The 22,335-nt window shown below is 30.6% G+C and overlaps 2 protein-coding genes across 9 annotated transcripts; one reads left to right on the plus strand and one right to left on the minus strand.

The window, feature by feature from the left end:
- Positions 1 to 4,191: 4,191 nt before the first annotated feature.
- LOC106670965 (ionotropic receptor 25a) lies at positions 4,192 to 17,895 on the minus strand. 7 transcript variants are annotated; one of them, XM_024227885.1, is made up of 19 exons: positions 17,835 to 17,895; positions 10,113 to 10,204; positions 9,734 to 9,886; positions 9,514 to 9,673; positions 9,303 to 9,445; positions 8,920 to 9,146; positions 8,670 to 8,851; positions 8,115 to 8,229; positions 7,974 to 8,057; positions 6,525 to 6,668; positions 6,276 to 6,467; positions 6,021 to 6,220; positions 5,815 to 5,953; positions 5,500 to 5,750; positions 5,230 to 5,429; positions 4,925 to 5,057; positions 4,699 to 4,826; positions 4,412 to 4,640; positions 4,192 to 4,340 (listed from the first exon to the last, which is right to left on the minus strand). In XM_024227885.1, exons 2-19 carry the CDS (start codon positions 10,186 to 10,188, stop codon positions 4,322 to 4,324), a joined length of 2,775 nt encoding a protein of 924 aa, XP_024083653.1. In that variant the 5' UTR covers positions 10,189 to 10,204; positions 17,835 to 17,895; the 3' UTR covers positions 4,192 to 4,321. The 7 variants fall into 7 exon arrangements, with proteins under 7 accessions (XP_024083653.1, XP_014257162.1, XP_024083654.1 ...); XM_014401676.2 differs by lacking the exon at positions 17,835 to 17,895 and adding an exon at positions 15,007 to 15,375; XM_024227886.1 differs by lacking the exon at positions 17,835 to 17,895 and adding an exon at positions 13,805 to 13,946 and having other exon boundaries at positions 6,525 to 6,596.
- LOC106670915 (MRG/MORF4L-binding protein) lies at positions 16,255 to 18,790 on the plus strand. Of its 2 annotated transcripts, none has more exons than XM_014401588.2 (4): positions 16,255 to 16,514; positions 16,613 to 16,734; positions 16,792 to 16,978; positions 18,446 to 18,784. In XM_014401588.2, exons 1-4 carry the CDS (start codon positions 16,430 to 16,432, stop codon positions 18,538 to 18,540), a joined length of 489 nt encoding a protein of 162 aa, XP_014257074.1. In that variant the 5' UTR covers positions 16,255 to 16,429; the 3' UTR covers positions 18,541 to 18,784. The 2 variants fall into 2 exon arrangements, with proteins under 2 accessions (XP_014257074.1, XP_024083655.1); XM_024227887.1 differs by having other exon boundaries at positions 16,270 to 16,514; positions 16,595 to 16,734; positions 18,446 to 18,790.
- Positions 18,791 to 22,335: the final 3,545 nt, after the last annotated feature.

A 22,335-nucleotide genomic window follows, 5' to 3' on the forward strand; every position in this document is an offset into this window, starting at 1 on the left:
CCTCTTTCCACGTGTTGACTCAGTAACCACTTACGCCCTCAAGGTAGAAGCTTTTGTTATGAGCTAAAATTGGTGAAAAGATATTTTTTTCCAAATTGTATTCTTTACATAATAGACATTGAATGCTAATACCAAAGGATTTCTGCATGCTCATTCAATTTTACCAAAAATTCGACTTATTCATAATTCATACAGAACTATTAGACATACATGACTCAACTTTAGATTTTTTTAAACTGCTTTAACTTGTACACCTTTGCGTTTAATAAATACAAATTGTTATTATTATTATTAAATTTTAAGGGCATTTTAATGGCTAAGGTCATTTCAAGCTCTAACATTTCTATCTTAGGTTCGCTATATCCCTTCTGAGTGCCATAAAGCTCTGACTCCAAACATTCACTCATAAACTAATCTATCCTATTGCCATCCAAAGCTTTAATTTATCCTTTTAAAATACCTAATTTGGAAAGCCAAATGTATGCAAAAGAACCCATTTTAAATTATAAAATGTATTCGTGTTCTTTCATTACAATTTGGAATTTTTGTTCCATAATTTAAACATTTCCCACAGGCTTGTATGGCCAATAATAATAATAACAATAATGGAGTCAGACTAGCAACAATCTCAGCATGAGGTTTTCTTTTTTTTATTGTAGGGAGCTACTTCCCTTATTTAAAATAGTGTAGTTTATTATCCCACAATTTGTATTTTCTTTTATTTCGTTTTATTTCATATTTTCGCTTTGGCAGCCTCAAAAATTCCTGAAAAAATAAAGAAATCTTGCACACAGAACTCTCATTGGAACACTAGCAGGCAAAGATATAAGAATTTGAGAAAAGGCCTAAATCTCATTCAAATTACAATAAATATAAAAAAGCTGAAAAGTGCTCTTCAAAACAAACACTGAGGACCTAGTAACTCATTTAAAACTCTTGAAAGGTTGAGCCTTTGCCTGAAGTGTTCCAAAGTGTGACAGTCGGTGAAAATATGTTTTACAAAAGTACAATGTTAACAACATTGTTATACATCACATCCATGTATCAAATAAATAATTTTTAATACTGATTTAACAACTACAGAAACAGATCCACTCGAAAATGAAAGTCTGAACTATATAGTAGTTAAAAAAAACTCATATTTGTTGTTTTAATAAAAATTATTTATTATGATGGTTTGCTAGAAAATTTAACAAAACCACCAGAAAATCATTTAGTGATAGATTAAAATTTGTACTATCACTAAATGATTTTCCAATGTCTTAGTGAATTGTTTGCAAACCAACAAATTAAATAATTAATCCGTATATTTATTTGGTAGTCTTAATTGACTGCATTAATTATTTTAATTAATTATACTTTTAAACAAAGGTTTTGGTTGAGATGAAAAAGCTAGTGTCATGAGCAGGACCTTGGACTCAAGTTGATGAAGTCATGGTAGATCAAGTCAATAGAGCAGTGGCATATTGAGCCAAAGGTCATGGGTTCAAATCCTACTAGTGACACTTCCTTTTTCAACCCAACCAAGGCCTTAGATTAAAAGTATAATTAATTAAAATAATTAAATCATTTTTATTAAAACTCATTATTTTTTTATTTCATTTAGTTAGATTTACATTAACATAAGTATGTTGTAGTTAATATACCGATAAAAATTTGATTTTTTTAGTATAGGATGAATAATGACAACTCCTATTGCTGACCACTCATTAAATTTGCATTCTCTCATTCTTAACAATTGTTTGTATTTCATTTGTTCCCTTTGTCTTGCTTTTTTTTTCTTTTACATGTTTATTTCAGACTTTAGAGCCACTCATTTCCCACATGGTGTACTGGCTAATAAATCAAAAGTTCAACATAATGGACATTGGTCTGAGTTAAATAACATGAATGAGTTTATATTAATTTAAGACATATATTTCATAAAAATCTTTCAGATATTGATCCCAGAATCATAGATTAAAAATAAAAGACACCAACATCGAGATGCTGTAAAAAATGCTAAAGGTGAAAACAATGATAAGACAATAAGACTCTTCAACCCCTCAGAAGATCATATGGTCTATTATAAAGAAATGAGTAACACTTAATAATGAAGTGTCATCAAACCAACTCTCTGCTGAGGAGCTCAATTATCATTGCAAGCAGTAAATGAAGTTATCAGTAATGTACCAAAACCCTTTGGATTTTGAGAAAACATTAGTTAGAAAACACATTCTTCTTTCAGGAGAACTGTGTATAAAGCAATTTTGTCTTAGAAAAAAAAGTTTCATGCATTATTTTGGCTTGAAAACCTATATTTAGCAAAATATGTCACAATTAATAGCTTACCCTCTAAGCAATCCCATTAATGTAAAAAGTATATTAAGAAAAAACTTTACAGAGGTTGTAAAAAATTTACAAAAGTCCATGCTGGGTTTGAATATATTTTGGTGACTTTTTTCAATATAAGAAAAGCATTTGATTGCATTATTTACGAGATACTATTTTTGGAAATTATCAAAATAAAGATTTTCTGATAAAACCTGACATCTTCCTATCTAGACAATAGAAAGCAAGAAGAAAATTAGACAACAAATTCTCCCAGCTTGATGAAATTACTATTAATTTATATTCACTAATTTCGTGGCCCGCTTGACTAATTAAATCATTACAATTAATTAAGGTTTTTAGCGGAGATGAAAAAAAGTTAATGGCACGAGAGGGATTCGAACCCACACCCTTCGGCTAGATACGCTGCTGCTCTACCACCTGAGCTATCGTGACCTTGATCTGCTCGGACATCAACTCCCCATCTCAACCCCACCTTATGAGTTTTGATGTCCGAGCGGATCGAGGTCACGATAGCTCAGATGGTAGAGCAGCGGTGTATCTAGCCGAAGGTCGTGGGTTCGAATCCCTCTTGTGCCATTAACTTTTTTTCATCTCAGCTAAAAACCTTAATTAATTGTAATGATTTAATTGGTCGTGGGCCATGAAATTAGTGAATATAATGAATTAAAATGAAGTACACTTCACTAAAGCTCTCCGTCGCCATTTCAATGTCGTCGAGAATCCAAACCGATTACACGACATTTGAAAAATGGCAAAAGGAGGGAAAACTCATAAGGTGGGGTTGAGATGGGGAGTTGATGTCCGAGCGGATCGAGGTGACGATAGCTCAAGTGGTAGAGCAGCGGCGTATCTAGCCGAATGTCGTGGGTTCGAATCCCTCTCGTGCCATTAACTTTTTTTCATCTCAGCTAAAAACCTTAATTAATTGTAATTACGATTGATGTTCCTTAGGTCCTTAAGTTGAGATCCCAACTGTTCATCATTTTCATAAAAGATTTACCTTTAATTGAGTTCTGGCCACTCTTTACTAATGTCACAGAAGCAGTTAACAAAGGAGAACATCTAATTAAGACTATTAAAAACAGTCAAAAGATTAAGTCAGAGGTGTCTCAATGGTTAAATTCAAATAAATTATCATTAAATAAACAAAAAACGAAACTATTAATACTCAGAGAAATGGATGGCTTTGACAGTGAATATTGTGAATATGTTATTTTCTTAAGTCTCTATATAAACCAAAATTATATAGGAATGTGCGTTGTGTAAAAATAGGGAAAAAAACTTAGCACCATTGTATACTTTCTGAAGTTTAATTAGTTGCTATTACTGGTATTCTATAATGTCACATGGAATCTTGATTTAGGGTCATTCACCATCTTTGAAATATACCTTTGCTGTTCAGAGGAAGGTCATACAGATAATTTTTAATTAGGGCTCAGAATGGAAATAGAAAGTAGGAGGAAACTTAGAAAAATAAGAGGTTTCTTGAGACAGTTTTTCAGGCATAATGGTAAATTGAAAAAAGTTGATATTTTAAACACAGTAAATGTAGATTTTGTAAAGAAACGATGTTACATCTGACTGCAGAGTATCAAAAATGTTTGAAGAACTAAATACAGTTTTGTAAAGGACAGGGTATGACTACATCTAAAAATATATTTATCTGTCTGTTTGTACTACTAGGTCTGCACGTTGATGCACTGCAGGTTAAAATACTATGTCAAACTATTTCCATAGAAAATATAAATTGTTTGATCAACTGATATAATTACATACCTATATATATTATATATCAACTGGTATGGTATTTGCAGAGGGTTTGGTAATATAAAGTAATAAATAAAATTACCAGGAAAATAAAATACTGAAAAAACAAGTGCTCTTTATTATGACGAAATTCACAAGGTCTACTTCCAAAATTTGTGATAGTTATTGTAGACTATCAAGTTAGCATTTCCATTCTAAGTTTTCACCTCAATTTTTGGAGTTATCGATATTGTGTTCTTCTGAAATAAAAAGGAATCATAGTAATAGGAAAAGTAACAAATGGGAACATGTTATAACTAAACATTAGCACCTTGCATGAAATTTTGGTCTGTAATAAGGCTGAGAAGTGTAGTCAGCCAGCCCTGTAATGCTGAGTTTGTCAATTCCACCACCAGCACCAGTTTTTGTTTGTTTTCCCACCATTACAGCACCTTGCTGCACATCAACAGCAGGCTTTTTGAACTTGTACCACCAATATTCAAATCCCAGAGTTATGCAAGCTAATGCGATCCCAACAAAAATTACAATAAATACTCCACCTGAAAAAAATTATATAGAGTATGATATAAAATGTCTTAAGGCTGTTAGATGATTAACCTATATTGTGAATACTGATGCCATCACTTTGTTCTTCTTGTTTTTCACATTCTACACGTTCTGGATTGTCAGTCCACCATTTTTCTTTCAGTTTTTCTAATTTTCTCTTGTTTAAAAGTTGAAGTATACTAAATAAAAATAATAATTTGCCAACATACAATTTTTGAAAATGTACATGAATTTCAGTTATTATTGCATTATTAATCATTATTATTGTTATTCTTACGCATTATTAAATTGATCTTTTAGCGGTGACCCTTGTTGAACTGCAATGGCATATGGCTTCCTTGAAAACTCATCCCCAACAACTTGAAAATCACAGCTTGTCATTACTTTGTACTTAATGTCTGTAGCATCACCTGAATCCATTATAAATTAAAATAACTAATTAATATTTCTTTATAATGAAGTTAACTGTATACATTTACATAATAAATTTGTAAATTGACTTTTTTAATAAGAACATTTTAAAACATTTTTTTTATTTAATAACAAAGAATATTTATTTATTTTATTTATTCAAATTCTGACCAAGAAAGGCAAATCCCTCGCCGGAAGAGCTTGAATCCATAACTCTCTGTACAGCATCATCCAGTGATGTTGGAAGAACAGCTTCTTTCATAGCTTGCCACATCTTAGTGTATTTATCACTTACAGGATAGTCCCAGACAGCAAGCTTTGCCCTTTCTACTTCGTTTAATGAATCATTTAAAGACATATCTTTCCAAATCCTGTTAACAGTCGCATAAATATATGATTATATCCTACCAGTTATTTATCCTACTTTCTTAATAAACTGACTCATAAAATTTTTCTTCAATGCTTGCCATCCTCTCAAAGTAAGTCATTGCAGCTGAACCATTTACAGGCGCATATCTGATTTTGTATTGTTTTGCCAGATCATCAAGTGATTCAATTGGAGTATCCAATCTTGATACAGTTAAAAAAGCGGCTAGGTTTGCAGTGTATGAAGCGATTATGATGAAACCAAATAACCACCATGTGGCGGCGACTAATCGTCCAGAAAGGTTTTTTGGTGCTTCACCACCACCCTATTAATAAATTTGATGGTCACTCGATCTGAAACTTTTCTTTGACATTGTTCTATTAGTTTACCTGTGGGGTGAGAGAAGTCATACAAAACCATAAACATTCTTTAAGATTGAATTCTCTTTTTTCCTCATCATCTTTATATTTCTCTCTATTGTTCTGGTAACTGTAAGGTGACCATCGGTCAAACACCCACATCAAGAAACTACAAGGAAGGTATATAATAAATAATTTTTATAATTAACTTGGAAATCAAAAAATATGTAACTCACCTGGTAAAGAAATATGCTGCTAATATGCAAAGCCATACTTCATTTTCCAGAACAGTTAAAAATTTAAACAGTGAAGTGGTTGTGGTTGGTTTTTTCATGAGAATCGTTATTCCCACTAAATCATAGTATGGAACGGTGAAATCAACAACGTTTTCTCTCTCTGCCATAACTGACAATGAACCAAGGGCTATTTCAGCTCTCTGAAATAATAAAACAAAATAATTTACATATTATAACATTGAAAATAACAATTACTTTTTCAATGAGTTCTTTTATCATTCCATTCCAGTTTCCATTTTCATCCATGTTGCCAAAAGAATTATCAGGAGCGACGTATATGTCATACTCAAATGGGATCATAGATCTTATCTCTTCAATTAAGTCAATACAGTATCCCTTGTACTTAGTCTTTCCATCTTCAAAGTATTCGATAATGAAAGGTTTTTGCTGAAAAATACCTTTTTTTAATGAAAATAAATACTGGAATACATGCAATCCTCTAACCTTCACTGTTACAATTCTGTAGACTGTAATAGCCGAAATGTTGATCATGCCATTACTGTCTTTTAGTTGTATCTGTGAATTAAATCCAGCTTTCCAGGTTCCAATTGACTCCGCACTCTCAGAAAGTGAATGCACAATACTTACCTATAAAATTGAAGTAACATTCTATTTTCATTACTATACCGCTAAGCTATATTTATTACAATGAAATTGTTGCTGAATGTATTGAAATGGTATTAAAATGGTGACATTTTGAAAAACTACCTTCCAAGACAAACCTTTTTTTTAAATTAAAAACTATATATGTTTGGGCGTTGGTGGCCACAACAGTACAGTGCTCATTTTTTCCAAATCACAAACACCCAAAGGTTGGTATGACCTCCGCTGTTGTGAACCCTCTTATAAAAACTACATATACCTACTAAACAGGTATTGTTTTATTTGTTAGATTTTTTTAGAATATAATTAAGAAATTCAGCTCTGCTGTGTAAGGTCATAAATACAATTAGTCAACATAAGAGGAGAAAATACCATTTGGTAGGACTCTAATGATGCTAAAACGTTGCCTGTTTAATCAATGTTAGCTGAGCTCAATCAGCTTGTATCAATACCACCTTCTCTGCCACCGTGTAGGAGATCTTGCAGGCAATGAATTTTCAGTTGGTGAAGGTGGTTTGAGGGAATTCATTTGGATTTGATGTGCTGATTTAAGGTGGTTGGGAGGGTTTTGAGAGGTGAAATTTGTGGAAACGAAACAGATTTTATCTAAACAAAAGGAATATTTAAATTTGTATTTGTGTATATAATATGGAACATCAAGGATTTTTTTGTAAATTTAAGGATGGAGCAATTGGAATACAGCAGATGGAATGTTTGACTGAACCCAGTCCATAAGTCCCTATCAGCTTAAGTTTAACACTACAAATGAAATTTTTGGATTGCATGTTCATTCAGGAATAGCTAAGTTGTACATCCACAGTAACAATCAAATCTATTGATTTTGTTTGGCAACATTTACTTTATCAATCTGTCATGAATGATCAAAAAAACTGTTTTGACTTAATTTTGTTTGATTTTTTTATTGTGTCTTCAAAAGAAGATAAGTGCGACAACATATTAAAGCTAAAATAAACAAGTCATACTGAGATACATAAAAATCTATATTTCTGCTCTCCGAAAATCTGCTTAATCAGTTATTAGGTTTATTAAATTAGGTTTTATTAGGTCATTAGTTATTAAGGACAAAAAAACTTCCACACACTAGCCTGCAGGCAAGCTGTTCTTTTGATTTTAGAATAATATATATATATATATATTTGTAGCTGAATATTAAATTATTAGCCTTTATAAAAAAAAATAAAAATAAAAAAAAATAAAATTAAAAAAAAAAAATTTAAAAAAAAATAAAAAAAACCGGTGAAAGCATTGATGCATCAAAAGTTATGATACCTTTTCCAGTCTCATGTTAAATTCTGGATAGCTCAATCCATTGGATTCTACTACAAATGGAGCATATGTATATGGTTCTTGGACCTAAAAAATCCAAATAATGAATATCTAGTAATGTTGAAATAAAAATTATATTTCAACCGATTTCAAAGCTGTTCTCAAATCAATAGTTTTCCAACCACTCAAGGCCTCTTCTCTGTAATTTTCACAACTTGTTTTATTATAGTCTTTAGGCCAGTTTCTGTCGACCTCTGTACTGAAAATTATTATAACTAAATTAAGTAATTTATTTTAATTAATTATACTTTTTATCTAAGGTGTTGGTTGAGATGAAAAAGCTAGTGTCACGAATGGGATTTGAACCCACGACCATCGGCTTTTTCATTTTAACCAAGACCTTAAATAAAAAGTATAAATATTTAAAATAATTAATATGGTCAATTATAACTACTAAATATATAAGTAGATTAATATTTATACTTGTAAATTAAATTCTGAATTCAAACTTGAAATATTTACAAATGGGCTTTTTTTCAAAAACATCAGCATCCCAGGGTTTTTAAACATTATATTTATTATGAAAATATTTTAAAAAATTTTAATGATAACTATAATTAGGAAATAATCTGACAAGTATGTACTTAAGTGAGCCACTTTTAAATTTGTTTTTCTGTCTATTAGTGATTGTAGACTTACCTGATTGCAAGAAAAGCATGTAAAAATAAATCAAAGTAAAAAACAGAAGTAATTTCAGGTTCAGCGACCAAATTAAAGGAAGTTCTCAAGTTATCAAGCCTTTCTTTACTCTCTGGGTCAGGCTCAGGCTTAACATGGAGGATTGTTGCGTTATTGCAGGCACAAATTAAATTCCCTTTATCCTAAAATTTCAATTTACGTTTACATTCAAATTAATGAACAAAACATATTCAAAGGACTTTAAACTCACTTGTGTAATGGCATGCCATGCATATTTCTTTCCAAAAACTTTTAGAATGTTAGCAATTTCCAAAACAGATTTTACCATTGCCAGTCTGCCAAGAATGAAGAAATTCATAATATCTAATTCACGAAATCTATTCAATTGTTGTCTGACAGATCGCGCATCACTAATATCAGCTATTATGTGCCTTGTTGGCATATTTAATAAAAGCGACTTGTACTTATGTTCCATTGCTGAAAAAAGTTGTACCTTAATTTTACATTAAAGTTTAAAATCTAGGCAATCCATGTCTAACTTTTGTATAAAAAAAAATACTCAGCACTATTATGTTTTAAGATTTGTTAATATATACATATATGTTAATAAAAGGAATTAAATTTTGACCATACTAAAGCTGTCATCATACAAAATCCCTGCATTAGTGATATTCTGGATCTGAATGATATTTCTGATTATCTCTGGTATAATGTCTGCTGGGGGATTAATTTGTATTAGGTTCTTTAACTGCTCGCTTTCCAAATGTCTCCATTGCCTGGAAAAAATCAAAATGATATACAATCATAACATTACATTTTAAATTTATTATTAATAGACAAAAACCTTAAATCTCCTGCTTGCCCAAAAGAACCACTAATTGTTGGTAAATTCAAAGCTGCTGTGAATGTTTTCACAGATTCCGAAGTAACACCAGTCATTGTCGTGTCGAGTATAAGATGGGGGAATTTACCCTCTGCGGACGATTCATTTAATTTGTGACATACTAAAATAAGTTATGAATTTTTATTAGTGCGTAAGTATGTAATGAAATAAAATAACATACAATCTTCAAGAATCGCCTTTGCATCTGAGCCTTCTGTAACAACTTTTGTAATGCCTTCAACGTGCACACCTAGTTTTCGGTTTCTTTTTACATATTCTAAGGCCACTTGGAATGATAGATCAGCTAGTTCATTTCTAACATCATTTACAAACACTACAACAAACAAAGTTTTGCTATTTAAAAAAATATATTTTAAAAAATTATTAAATTTAATAAAAAGGTAGATTTTAGAAGGCTATTTCTTTATCTGTTATTTATCTGAAGCTACATTATTCTCAATAATCCCGTCCACTGATTTTCAAGCATAAGTAAGTAGCAGAGCAAGAGAGCAAACAAGAAAACTTGTACAAAAATTATATGTGTTTTTAAAGTAACTTACTGACATTAATTGACCTGGTCTGAGGAACAACACTAGGGACATAGAGTAGAAGAACTTGAACTGCTAATTTCAACATATTTTTAGCATACTACCTGAAATGACAAAAGAACCATTAAAATACTTTAACTCTATAAATTTTTCAATGTAATCAACTATACACCATCACATTAAAAAGTTAAAACATTTGGTAAAATGTTACTTTTCTAATAACTTTGTACAATTTATATTGGAAAATGTACTTGCAGATTTTTGTTCAGTTTGATAATGTGCATTTGAGGGCTCAAAATCTGGAAACTGTAAATTCGGTTTGTGAGTAGAATCATTATTTTCAACCAATGATGGTAAAAATTGTTACTAATATATTTTGCCTTATACTTTGGATTAATGTCTTTTTTTTCTTTTTAATTCAAGCCACATTAGAAGGCATTTTATGCCAAGGTATTTAAGTCTCCTACATGCAAGACTTAAATTACATTATTCTTTTTTAAATTGTTATGCCCCATCGTGTGTGATGTGAAGTCTGAGATTGTTTCTTTTCATCCTTGGCTATCTATTCTCATTGGTTCAGTCAGTGTCAGACCCACAAATATCGAAATGCGTTGACAAAACCAATGAGAAATGTTCCAAGTTGATCAACCTACAGGGCTGCTCTTAAACTTTAATCTAATCTATATTGATAGCTTGTCTTTAAAATGTTAATGAATATTTTTAAATTGTGAGATTTCTTGAGGCCTGTAGGGAGATGAACCAGTAACTTGGTAGTTTCATCCTGTTTTAGCCTGTCAAACATGTTTTGACTTTTTGGGTGGGTGTATTGAGGGCATGTGGTGCTTTTGTATGGTGAGGTGTGTAGATTTTCCATTGATACCCAAAAATGACATAACTTAATATGCTCTGAACATTTTACTTTTCTATGCATTAATTTTCTGTTAGCAACAATTATCTATAAATTAATTTAATCAATAATTAATTGTTGATTGTTTAAACAAAGCAACAAAGGGAAGTAACATGAATTCAGATTATGAAGAATTTAAAAAAGCTCATTTTACAAGATATAATTCAGTTCCAAACTTCACACCATATTTACCAATCAATAAATTTATTATTATTAATATCGCACAACAAATAAATGCCTAAATTGTGTTTTAGATAATTGAAAACCTCATTAAAAAGTGAGTTTGGACATTTAAGGACTCACAAAAGGTCCGTTTGAAATTTGTCTAACGAACCATTATGGATAAAGCAGAGATTTGTATGACCGTTTTGATTTTTCGAACTTGCCAAAATAAAATTTGAATTTTTTTAGATAGATACGTTCTAAAAACATTTTACGTGACAATGCTAAAAGGTGCAATATTTTGTTGGCAAAACCTACTGGGGGAATACTTATTTAAGATAATAATACATTTTTATACACAGAATTAAAACCTTGTAATACGTTTTAGAAAATAATTAACGTTTTTTCTTCCTATATTTCCATAAAATACGGATTTTTAAATGACAAAACTGCATGCCGGCAATGTATAATCATTTGTAACGACAGCAGCAAAGAGAAATAAACGAAAACAAATTTAAATTTCTTAATTTGTTTACAAACATTACAATAAACTATTCATATGGACATGAAAGGAGATAGAATTGGCCTTTGATTGAGTGTTTTTATAAAAGAAGTCGAGCTTTTTCGCGGTAGAGAAGAATTGTGTTTGCTCATTTTGGATCGAAAGTATCGAGTATCGACCGACATGTCAATCAAATGGCATGCTTCCCCTTAACAACTTCATTATTTTTAAGTACAAAACCAAAAGATAACAATTGGAACACGAACAGACCCCATTTTTTAAGTGCAGACGTTTTAGCAAACACTGAGAATGGTGCAACAACAAAAACAAAAACGTAAAATGCCATCCTACGTTAATCTGTATATTATAACTTATGTACTTGATAAATTATGTTTAATGTATGGGAGTGATAATTCTCACAAGATGATACTGAAATATCCTAAGTATAATAACAAAGGTTAAACCAAAAATTTAATTCTTGTTGTACTCTGTCCATCTTGTCGATCGATTATTATCTGTATTTAATAAATTTATAAAGTGTTACGAATCGCGAAATTGCACTTAAGTGGGAATGATGATGATGACGGATACTAGCAAGGAAGGATGGGAAGATTGGGAGCTTGTCGTTTCCAATTATCGTGGTCCTTCTAATGTCGCTGGTGTTGTCTGTCAGACGCAAATACTCGTTATGGAACTTCAATGGTCGGTCTACGCTATCCAATCTATTAAAATAGTTCTAAACAATTTTGAATTTGCCAAGTTTTCGTTACATACTCAAGTCACTTAAGAAATATTCTTAAACCAGGTGTTAAACCAAAATATCCTTTTATGGAACACGAACAGTTTAAGGGCAGACGTTTTAGTAAACTGAGAATGGTGCAACTACGTATATTGACTATATCTTAAATAAGAATACTTTCATGCCGAGATGATAAATCTGTGGTTTTGTTTTTTTAGTGTAAAATAAGTAGCAACTACGTTTCTTCGATCGATTATTAACACAATATGTACATTTCGATGCATTTATAAGTTGTACAAGTAGTACACATATTAAAGGTTAATTAATAACTAAAAGTTTTGAACTAGGTTGACGTCATGGTATGGTCGTTACCGACCATTTTGAACTGCATAAAACTGCAGCTAATGCTCACTGGTTTATCTTGTCAGACGTTTCAGTATTTCAGCCATCATCAAGTGTACCCATAAAAAGGTGATATCGGAAAATTTACAGATCCACCACAATAGATACAATCACACGTGCAGTCATGTTTAACCTACATTTATTTTACCTTATTTTATTTTTTGAAGTAGTTGCCAGTATAACAAATAATAGTACATTTTTTTATTTTAAATTAAAAATTGAACAAATTGAAGTAATACTATAGTCATCTTTGAAGTATTTGATGATGTGGAATGTAGTCAATTTATTTTCTTTATACGATTTATTAAAAAGAAAATTTTAAATGATTTTTTTGCCAACTAGTTTCGTCTTATTAATCATCACGGCTACTAAAAAAACTGAATGCAATGTAATTTAAAAACTCGCAGGTTTTTGTTTAAAACGGTTCGGAAATCTATTGATACTCTTGTGAATTGAAGTAAAATATTATATAAATTACCTTGTATGTACCTACGTAATATTCAGTTATTTGTGTAGCCCTGATGATGATTTAATAAATTGAAACTAGTTGAAAAAAAAGAAGTTTCATTTAAAATTTTCTTTATAAGATCGTGAAAAGATAAACATAAAAAGAAATAGTACGGTTGTATAAAAATGAATACATAATTTTTATCATTTTTTTTACTTTTCCAAAAATCTTCTTTCAAACAATGAAACCAGTTTCTTAAGTTTCATTATAAAGTGTTAACTGGGTGAAATCAGCTTCAGTTTCGAAAATAAATTATCAGATACAATTCAAAATATTATTTATTCAACTTATGAAAACGTCAATCTTAAATTTTTATCGAAATTAAATATCAAACGAGTAGTTTTACTCTTTTTTTTTCTTTTTTAATAAACAAAGCATCCGTAAGCGTTCTATCGTGCAAATATATTTTGGCAATAATGTTACTTTTTATTTTTTATTTTATTTTATTTTTTTTTATTGAAAAAATATTGCTCTCGTAACTTACGCCTAAGGGCAATGCGGCAAGAAGGCGTTTACAGCAACAACGAAAAAAAAGTGTTAAGCTTTTATGCTTCGAAGATAAGCATGCTGTGCTAATCGCGTACCAAGCTCTTTCCTGAACTCCTTCCACCGACCGTTTGGCTTACGAATCGATCACACCGGACAAACTTCGTCGGATGAGCATGAGTGCTTGCTTCATTATTAATTCAAGCTATGAATACCGCCTATTTACCAGATAAGAAGGTTTAAAAAATAATTTGAGCAAGATTAAATAAATATTACAAATTAACATCATAATATCATTGCGATTTTCTCGTGATGCGTGCGTTATTATGTTCTTTCAAAACGTATTGACACACTCAATGTATTTCTTAAATATCAAAAATATAAAGGTTAATTAACTAAATGTATATATATATAAAATAGCATCCAACTATTAATTTTTGATGGCAATAAATTGAGCGAATTAAAAAACAAGAAACAAATAATAAATAAGAGTATGAATTTCAAGGGTCAAACAATTATTGGAACAGTTCTTTTTGGTTTAATTTTGAATTATCCTATGTAAAACGTTATCGTTAATTTTAATTAATTAAACAAATAGTATCAAACCATTAACCTTTATATTTTTGAGATTGAAGAAAAATTTGTGGTGTGCCAATACATTTTTGACCCCCGTATATAAAGATTTTTCATCAAAAGATTAACTTTTCGGATTTATTTTGTAATAGAGCATATAAGTTCATGAATAGTTTTCCAATTGTCCAGGCTTTATTATGGTCGGTTTTGTAATTTTTCTTTTCTCTTTTACTCATCATTATTTTTTGAACCGTTAGACAAAAACAAATCCTTTATAAACATATCACAAAAATTATTTGGTAGGCGTTACATTGATTTAGACAGAACATAAACTATATCGTCGGTTTTGTTAGACATACTAAGGTGTTCGCAGACAATTAATCTATCGGCTATCAAGAGTTTACCTTTCGTTGTTTGAAAAATCATGTTTGTCAACAATTTGTGGTTGAAAATATATCGTGATTGTTTGAAGTTGGGACAATGGCATAATTTAACCATTACTCCTTGCAATATTAAGTAATAATTATCTCATGCAGTTTTTCAGATGTAAATGATAGTAATTACATGTTTTTCCAGATCACGTTAGCGTGTAAGAATTCCTTTTTTTAAAGTATATTTCATTATTACCTGTTGTTGTTGAGCAGTTGGAAATTAGAATGTTGTCCATTGTAGAGGGATTACCCCGTTCTCAAGTTATTACTTGCTGTCGATTCTTTGTAAAGTTTTTAACGAAAAATTAATTTTTCTCTTAAGGCTGGGAACTCTTTCTTTGTTTTGTTTATAAAGAAATATATGTGACTTTTACATGACTTTTACCCTATTGAACCTGTTACTTTTCATAACTTTGTTCGCGTTGTTCAGCGGGTTAGCCTCGGACAAATGATCGCCAAAAGTCTTTAATTAATTTCGTCTTCTATCGTTCTGGAAAAAGGTTAGAATTTAAGAAAAATGAAATTGGGTACTTCTTCATCATCCTGCATATCGGTTTGACGACTATCTAATTAAATGTTTTTCTTTTTTTTTTAAATTTCTTATTTGTTTGATATTCGTTCATTTACGCTAGCAACTCTTAAGAGTAAGTGGAAATAATTGCAGATTAAATTGATTTTTGTATTTTATATATATATACAATGACGCGGAGATTTGCGATACTTCGGAAATGTTTAGAGGCAAATTACCCTGGTTCTTTGAGGCTTTCTTGAGGAATCAAAGATTTCATGCCAGATTAGGGTCTGTGCTCTCCAAGGGATTTGTTTAAGAGAACGGAGTCCCTCAGGGTTCAGTGATAAGCTAAGGTCAAGATTAAGGAATTTGCTTGTTTTTAAAAACGACATGAATCATCCCCTTTTCTTCCCTCTTCCTTTTCTTTCTCCATGTCCTTTTATCTTCTTTCTCTTTCTTTCTTAATGTGGTTTCATCATTCGATTATAAATAATATTATTTGACTCTGTTTATAAAACTTTTTTTCAAAAATATGTAAGAGGCTTAAAACCAAATTTAAATCAAAGAATGTTTACAAAATAATTTAAATATTTTTTAAAACTTTTTTTAAAATTATTTATTTTAAGAAGTATAGGTATTTTTTGAACATTCAAACAGCCAGGTCTTAGAAAAATTAAAGGAAGTTAGTTATCCATTTAGCTAAAACTATTTTTTTTCTAAGATATGTAAGGGACTTAAAACCAAATTTAAATTAAAGAGTGTTTACAAAATAATTTAGATAATTTTATTATTTACGATTTTTTTAATTTTGTATTTATTCCGAGAAGTATAGGTATTTTTTGAACATTCAAACATCCAGGTCTTGGAAAAATTAAAGGAAGTTAGTTATAATTGTGATATTTGTATCGATGGTGATGGGGTTATCGGTCGATGGTCGAAGTTAGTTATCCATTTAGCTCCGTCACTCACTTGAGCCTTGAGCCCACTCCTTGGTCATGTTGGAGGTTATAAACCGTCAAGTACCAAGCTCCCACCAATCAACAAACATAACAAAAATTTAAGGAGAGTTTACAAGTTTTATCGTTGGAAAAAACTCATTTTTAACCGAATGACACTGGAAGAAGAAGCTGTCGAATGGACAGCATACTCGGATTTACATCTCATCAACTCCCTGGCGGGTCTAAGGGCCGTAGGTAAGATGCCGTGTATTTATTTCGTATAATTCAAATTTTAGAAATAGTCATTATGAATAAAGTTGTATAAAAATATACAGTCGGTCCTTTTGTTGCAGGGATCAACCATAACTTTTGCATGGCACTTGTCACACACAGATTTTCCATGGCGATGCATGTGAAATTAGTCACCAGCAAGCTCAGAGAAAGGCTGAGCAATTTTTATGATTTTGAAGCTGCAGTAAGAATTAAATAATTTACTAATGTTGTACAGTGTTTATAATGAAGGTCTCCACAGGAAAAACTGTCAGGAGAGGTACTTTTTCCAAATGAAGTGCGCCCGTTTACACTACCTTCTGAGTACAAAGAAAAGATCGAGGCGAAGAAAGCAGCATTTGAAATGTCAAACAACAAACCGAAGCGAAATAGCAATGCGCCCAAAGTTGTACCTGTAGTTAAAAATACAAAAACACCAAAAAGATCAGGTGCTGTACACAGTACAATATAATATATATAAAAATCTTCTACATAAAACTTTTTCATTGCCATTTGGAGTATGCAAGTATTATTTGGGTAACCGGTTCAAACAGTGGATCGCTCATGATTGAGAGGGTATCTAAATATTTTCTATTCAAAATGAATTTAAATGACAGTACTGCACTTCCTTATACTGAACGACTGAATTTGGTCAGACGACTCTTTGGAAGGCAGAAGAATGGCTTTGGCCTTGTTATTATGAAAGATACTTAACTGGATTCCCTAGAAATCTAGTTCTACATTCATATAGGGTCCCCCAGTCTGCTCCCGTGAGCTATTCTAAACTGCTCAAAAATGAATGGGAGATATTGCCAATATTGTAGTATTAACTTTCCCTCGCATTTTTGTATTATTTTTATTATAAATTGAATTTAAATTTATTAAAAATTGTTGTTTTTCCTTGAAGTTTGAATTTAATCAAGGGAGTCTGAAAAGTAACAAAATAAAAGGTTTTAATTCCATAATTTTGTTTATGGACACAATAAATTTTTTAAACAGCTAATATCGTGCATAATGTTTTCTAAACATTGATGAACAACTCTGATTCTATGAGGTCTGGCATTGTGTTGTATCTGGCGGGTACTATGGAAAGGGTTCCAACTTGCAGCAATGACAATAATTCTGTCCTCTCTTAGCGTCATAATGCATTGAGATATACTGATAGGCCTCCTATTGGCACTTCAGTGTCTCTCGGAAACGGGCTAAAGCTCAAGAAATTGCGCTCTGGGAAAGGCAACTGCTTCTGCGATATCCACTTCCCAGTGACTTCGATGACGCATTCTCACAATGATATTGCAAACTTACGGTTCATGATGGATGTCTTTCCATTGTTAAAGAGAATACATCTGGATTAAAATGGAGAAAAGACAAGAGAAGGTGTTTTTTGCAAAATGAATAATCTTCATGTTTACTCTTCTTAAATGAATCCATTATTAAAAATGAGGATTAACGTTTGTTTGTTTTTGCTTTGTGTTTTCTATTTTGTTTTATCCAACTTCCAAGAATAAATCTGTTAATATAATTAAAATTAATAGAATAAGAATAAATTACAAATATTTCTATTCATTTGTGAGCAGTTTATGTTCTCCAACATGGTACAAATTATGGGTTGGAACCTTGTCTTTCTCAAATAATTTAGCACATTAATCAGTATGTAGATGTCACAGACACTTGCTGGTTTTCAAAAAGATTTTTTTTCATTGCAGTTTTATTATTTATTTAATCAATTAATTATTTTTATCTAATGTTGTTTTTATATTTTTAATTGTTTATTATGTATGTTTTCATGACAGTTAAGTTTTGAGTCATTTGACCTGAACTGTAGTAAAAAAAATATATAAAAATAACACGAAACTCTTACTCATACTCTCAAAATGTCTTACTTTTCTTACTCAATTGTATTATTTTCTTTGTAGATGTAAAGGATGAAAAGAAGACACCGCTAAGCCAAAGCAAAAGGAAGACTAGAATTGAGAAAAATGAAACATTAAGTGGGAAGAGAAGAAGATAGGACTATCAAATAATATTTGTTTAAATAATATATTTAACATTGTATGAGTTTAATAGTTATATTGGACTCATATACATGTGACAATACATGTTAAAAATAAACATAAACAAACAGCTATTTAGGATGAAAATATATTTTCTTATTGCTCAAAGGTTAAACTTACATTTATTTGTACTATATGTAATGTGTAAAAATGGATGAATTGAAATTTTGATTTTATAAATCATGTTTTTGTATTTTTACTCCAATGTTAATATTTAATAAAACATTTATCTTTTTTTTTACTCTTAATTATGACTTTGTTTTCACCTAAAGTTCTACTGCTCACAGATAATCCAACGAAGCTAGTACACTGCAACTGAGTAAAGGTAAAACAAACAAACATGTTGACCATGTTGACGGATGTTGTTCAATTGACTACAAAATGTGAAAAGTGGAGATGGCACACACCACTCCTTGCAAATGTTGATACTTTTTTGTTTTAAATTGTATAAACAGTAAATAAATATATTCTGAAATCTCTGGTTGTAAATAATACATTTAAATTTTTTTAATATGAATAGGTTGGGTATATTTAAAAAATGATTGAACATTTTATTAAAGTTATTATTGAATTAATTTATACATTGATTATTTCTATAAATACAAACGAGTGGTGAGATTTCTCCATGTCATCTGTTGGGTGATAAACCTGTAATTTGGTCATTACTAATCATTTTGGTCTGTCATATGCCAAAATATAACTGATAGACCAAAATTATTGTTCATGTTAAACTGGCACAGGGTCACTTACTGGGTCTGTCTCCACTAATGTGTTTTTGAGTTATTATTCAAACGCATTTCGGCATCTCCACCACCCTGAGTGAATGGTACATAAATAGGGAATAACAGATTTAAAGAGTGAAAAAGTGTGAATGTTTTGATTGAGGAGCTGAAATTGCCAAGGTGTTAATAGCCCCTGAGGCCCAACAATAGAGGCATGACGGATAAGGCCAAGGTCTGACCCCAGGTGGTGAGTGATTCTCTAGGCCTGCCAGTAATTTATTGTAATTTACAAAAGCTGGAATTGCCGGTGGAGTGCGAGAAGACAGCAGTGTTAAACAATAGAAATATATAAACAAATGTAAAGGAAGTGACAAGGTATGATAAACATTTAATATAAACAACAGAAATATATAAATAAACATAAATTAAACATAATTGCCATGATTCATATATTTTTTAAATTAATCCATATATGCTTAGCAAATTGATCGTATTAATTATTTCCATTGATTATTCTTTTTATCTAAGTTCTTAGTTGAGATGAAAAAGTTAGTGTCACGAGAGAGATTCGAACCCACGACCTTCAACTTAGCTGCTGCCCTAACCACTTCATGATAGCTCAAGTGGAAAAAAAGAAAATCATCCCTGACTTACAATTGTCAATTCTGAACAAGACATTTAATAATAGACCAAATTCACCGAGTAGCAGACCTAATAGGAAAATCTTTTGAAGAAAAACAAATTTGTTCTGCTCTCTTCCTTGATGTCACAAGCTTTGACAAGGTGACATGAAGGACTCATCAATAAATTAAAAGGGATGCTACCAAAGCATTATGTTGATATTATCAATTCCTACCTGACAGACTGTTTAGAGTCAAGAATTTAGAGTCACAAGAAGATCAATATGCAAAATTAAAAACAAAAATACAGGAGTGCCACAAGGTAGCATATTAGGTCCATTTCTTTATTTGTTATACACCAGTGATTTTCCGAAATTAGATGGAATAAAAATTGCCATATTTGCAGATGTCACAGCAATGATATCAGTAGGACCGACTGTCAATCATTCAGCACAAATCCTTCAAAATGCTTGTAATATGATAAACACATGGACAAACAAAAGGAAAATCAAGGTCAATGAGTTTAAATCAGCACATATAAACTTAACAAACAAAATAGTAGACCATGTTCCGTCACTCACAATCAATGGAACTGTTATACCATACAATGGTGATATATCTAATTATATGGGAATGACCTTAGATGCCAAGCTGAGATGGATACTGCACATGAAAAAAAAAGGACAAAAATAGGTTTAAGATACAGGCAACTATACTGGTTAATAGCACTTGGCTCCAACCTTACTATACAAAATAAAATAATACAAACAAGTCCTAAAACCTACGTGGATATATGGTATTCAACTATGGGTTATACCAAACAGAGCAATATCAAAATCATTCAAATACTTTAATTGAATTTTTTGTGTTTGTTTAAATAGGCTTAAATAAAGGTAAAACGTATCCTAATGTAAAGCAAGTTTATTACTCATTTCTATGAGTTGAGAAATCGGCCTAAAATTTTAAGTGATTTGAATTATAATTAGATTTTGAAAATAATATGTTTTGTCTGCTATTGCACTGTGAAATATGAAAATTTTGTAGATTGATTATTTATGGACAGTCGATCATAGTTAAGAGTTTGTAAGAAAATATCATGTCATTATTTTGAGGCTTTATGTTTAGTGGATATAGTTTTGCGGACCATAATGAGCTCATACGGTGTATCCAAGTATGTTTTAGTAATTTTAAACCAGAAAATGCGAATAAATTGTAATTTTCTATTGAAGTGCATAGTATTTTCTGATTTAGTGACTAAACATCTGAACAGTATTATAAAATGGGACGGATCGTAGCCTTAAACAGTACTAATTAATACAACATACATTGGTCATATTTATTCAGATATCGTGAGATGCGGTCGGGATACCTGAATAACTATCGATTAACGGTCACTAATCTCTACACATTTGGTCATATTAATTATTTCAATCAATTATTCTTTTATCTAAGGTCTAAGTTAAGATGAAAAAGTTAGTGTCACAAGTGGGATTCGAACCCACAAACTTCGACTCAATACATTGCTGCTCAACCACTTGGGCTATCGTGACTTTGAGCTCAAGTGGTTAGAGCAGAAGCAGTATTGGGCAGAAGGTCGTGGGTTGGAATCTCATTTGTGACACTAACTTTTTCATCTCAACTTAGAACTTAGCTAAAATGAATAATTAATTGAAATTATTAATACGGTCAATTATGATCGCTAAATATATATGGAATAATTAAAAATATATATTGATCATGGCAATTACATCTAATTTGTTTATATATTTCTGTTGTTTATATTAAATGTTTATCATTCCCTTGTCACTTCCTTTACATTTGTTTATATTTCTGCTGTTTAATTAAATTTTTATCGTTTGTTCTCATTTTCTTTATATTTTTTAAATATATTTTTGTTGTTTTCATTAAATGCTTATTATTATTTGTCACTTCCTTTATATTTGTTTCCTTAAATTTTTTTGTAGTTCTATGTAAGAAAAAAATTGATTTGCCTTATTAATTATTGAGGTGCAATAATTACGTATTAACCAGGATAAGGAAAACATAGTACATTTTATTGCAAAATGCACTATTCTATTGGAGATTCGGCTTCTGCATCTAAATTTTGTTAAATTGAATAAGACACAACTTATTGATTTGTTGCTTAACGATTATAAAAATTTAATCAAATATGCGCGGCACTATCGCCAAGAGTTTATATTAGAATTTATTTTTTGAATATTTTAAAGATTTTTCATTCTAAAGTGCTGGCCCAAAGAATTTATAAATCTATACTTATTGTAAATTAAACGAAGAACAAAAATTATGGTTTATAATGTTTGTTAGTATTAATGTAATTATTAAAAATTAAATTATCAATTGTAATATTTATTTAATGATCTTTTTTTATTTTGTTCTTTTTTGTCTGTGT

The sequence above is a fragment of the Cimex lectularius genome, unplaced genomic scaffold (genome assembly GCF_000648675.2).
Source record: "Cimex lectularius strain Harlan isolate CLEC.00 unplaced genomic scaffold, Clec_2.1 scaffold243, whole genome shotgun sequence".
In the NCBI taxonomy this organism is placed as follows: Eukaryota; Metazoa; Arthropoda; class Insecta; order Hemiptera; family Cimicidae; genus Cimex; species Cimex lectularius.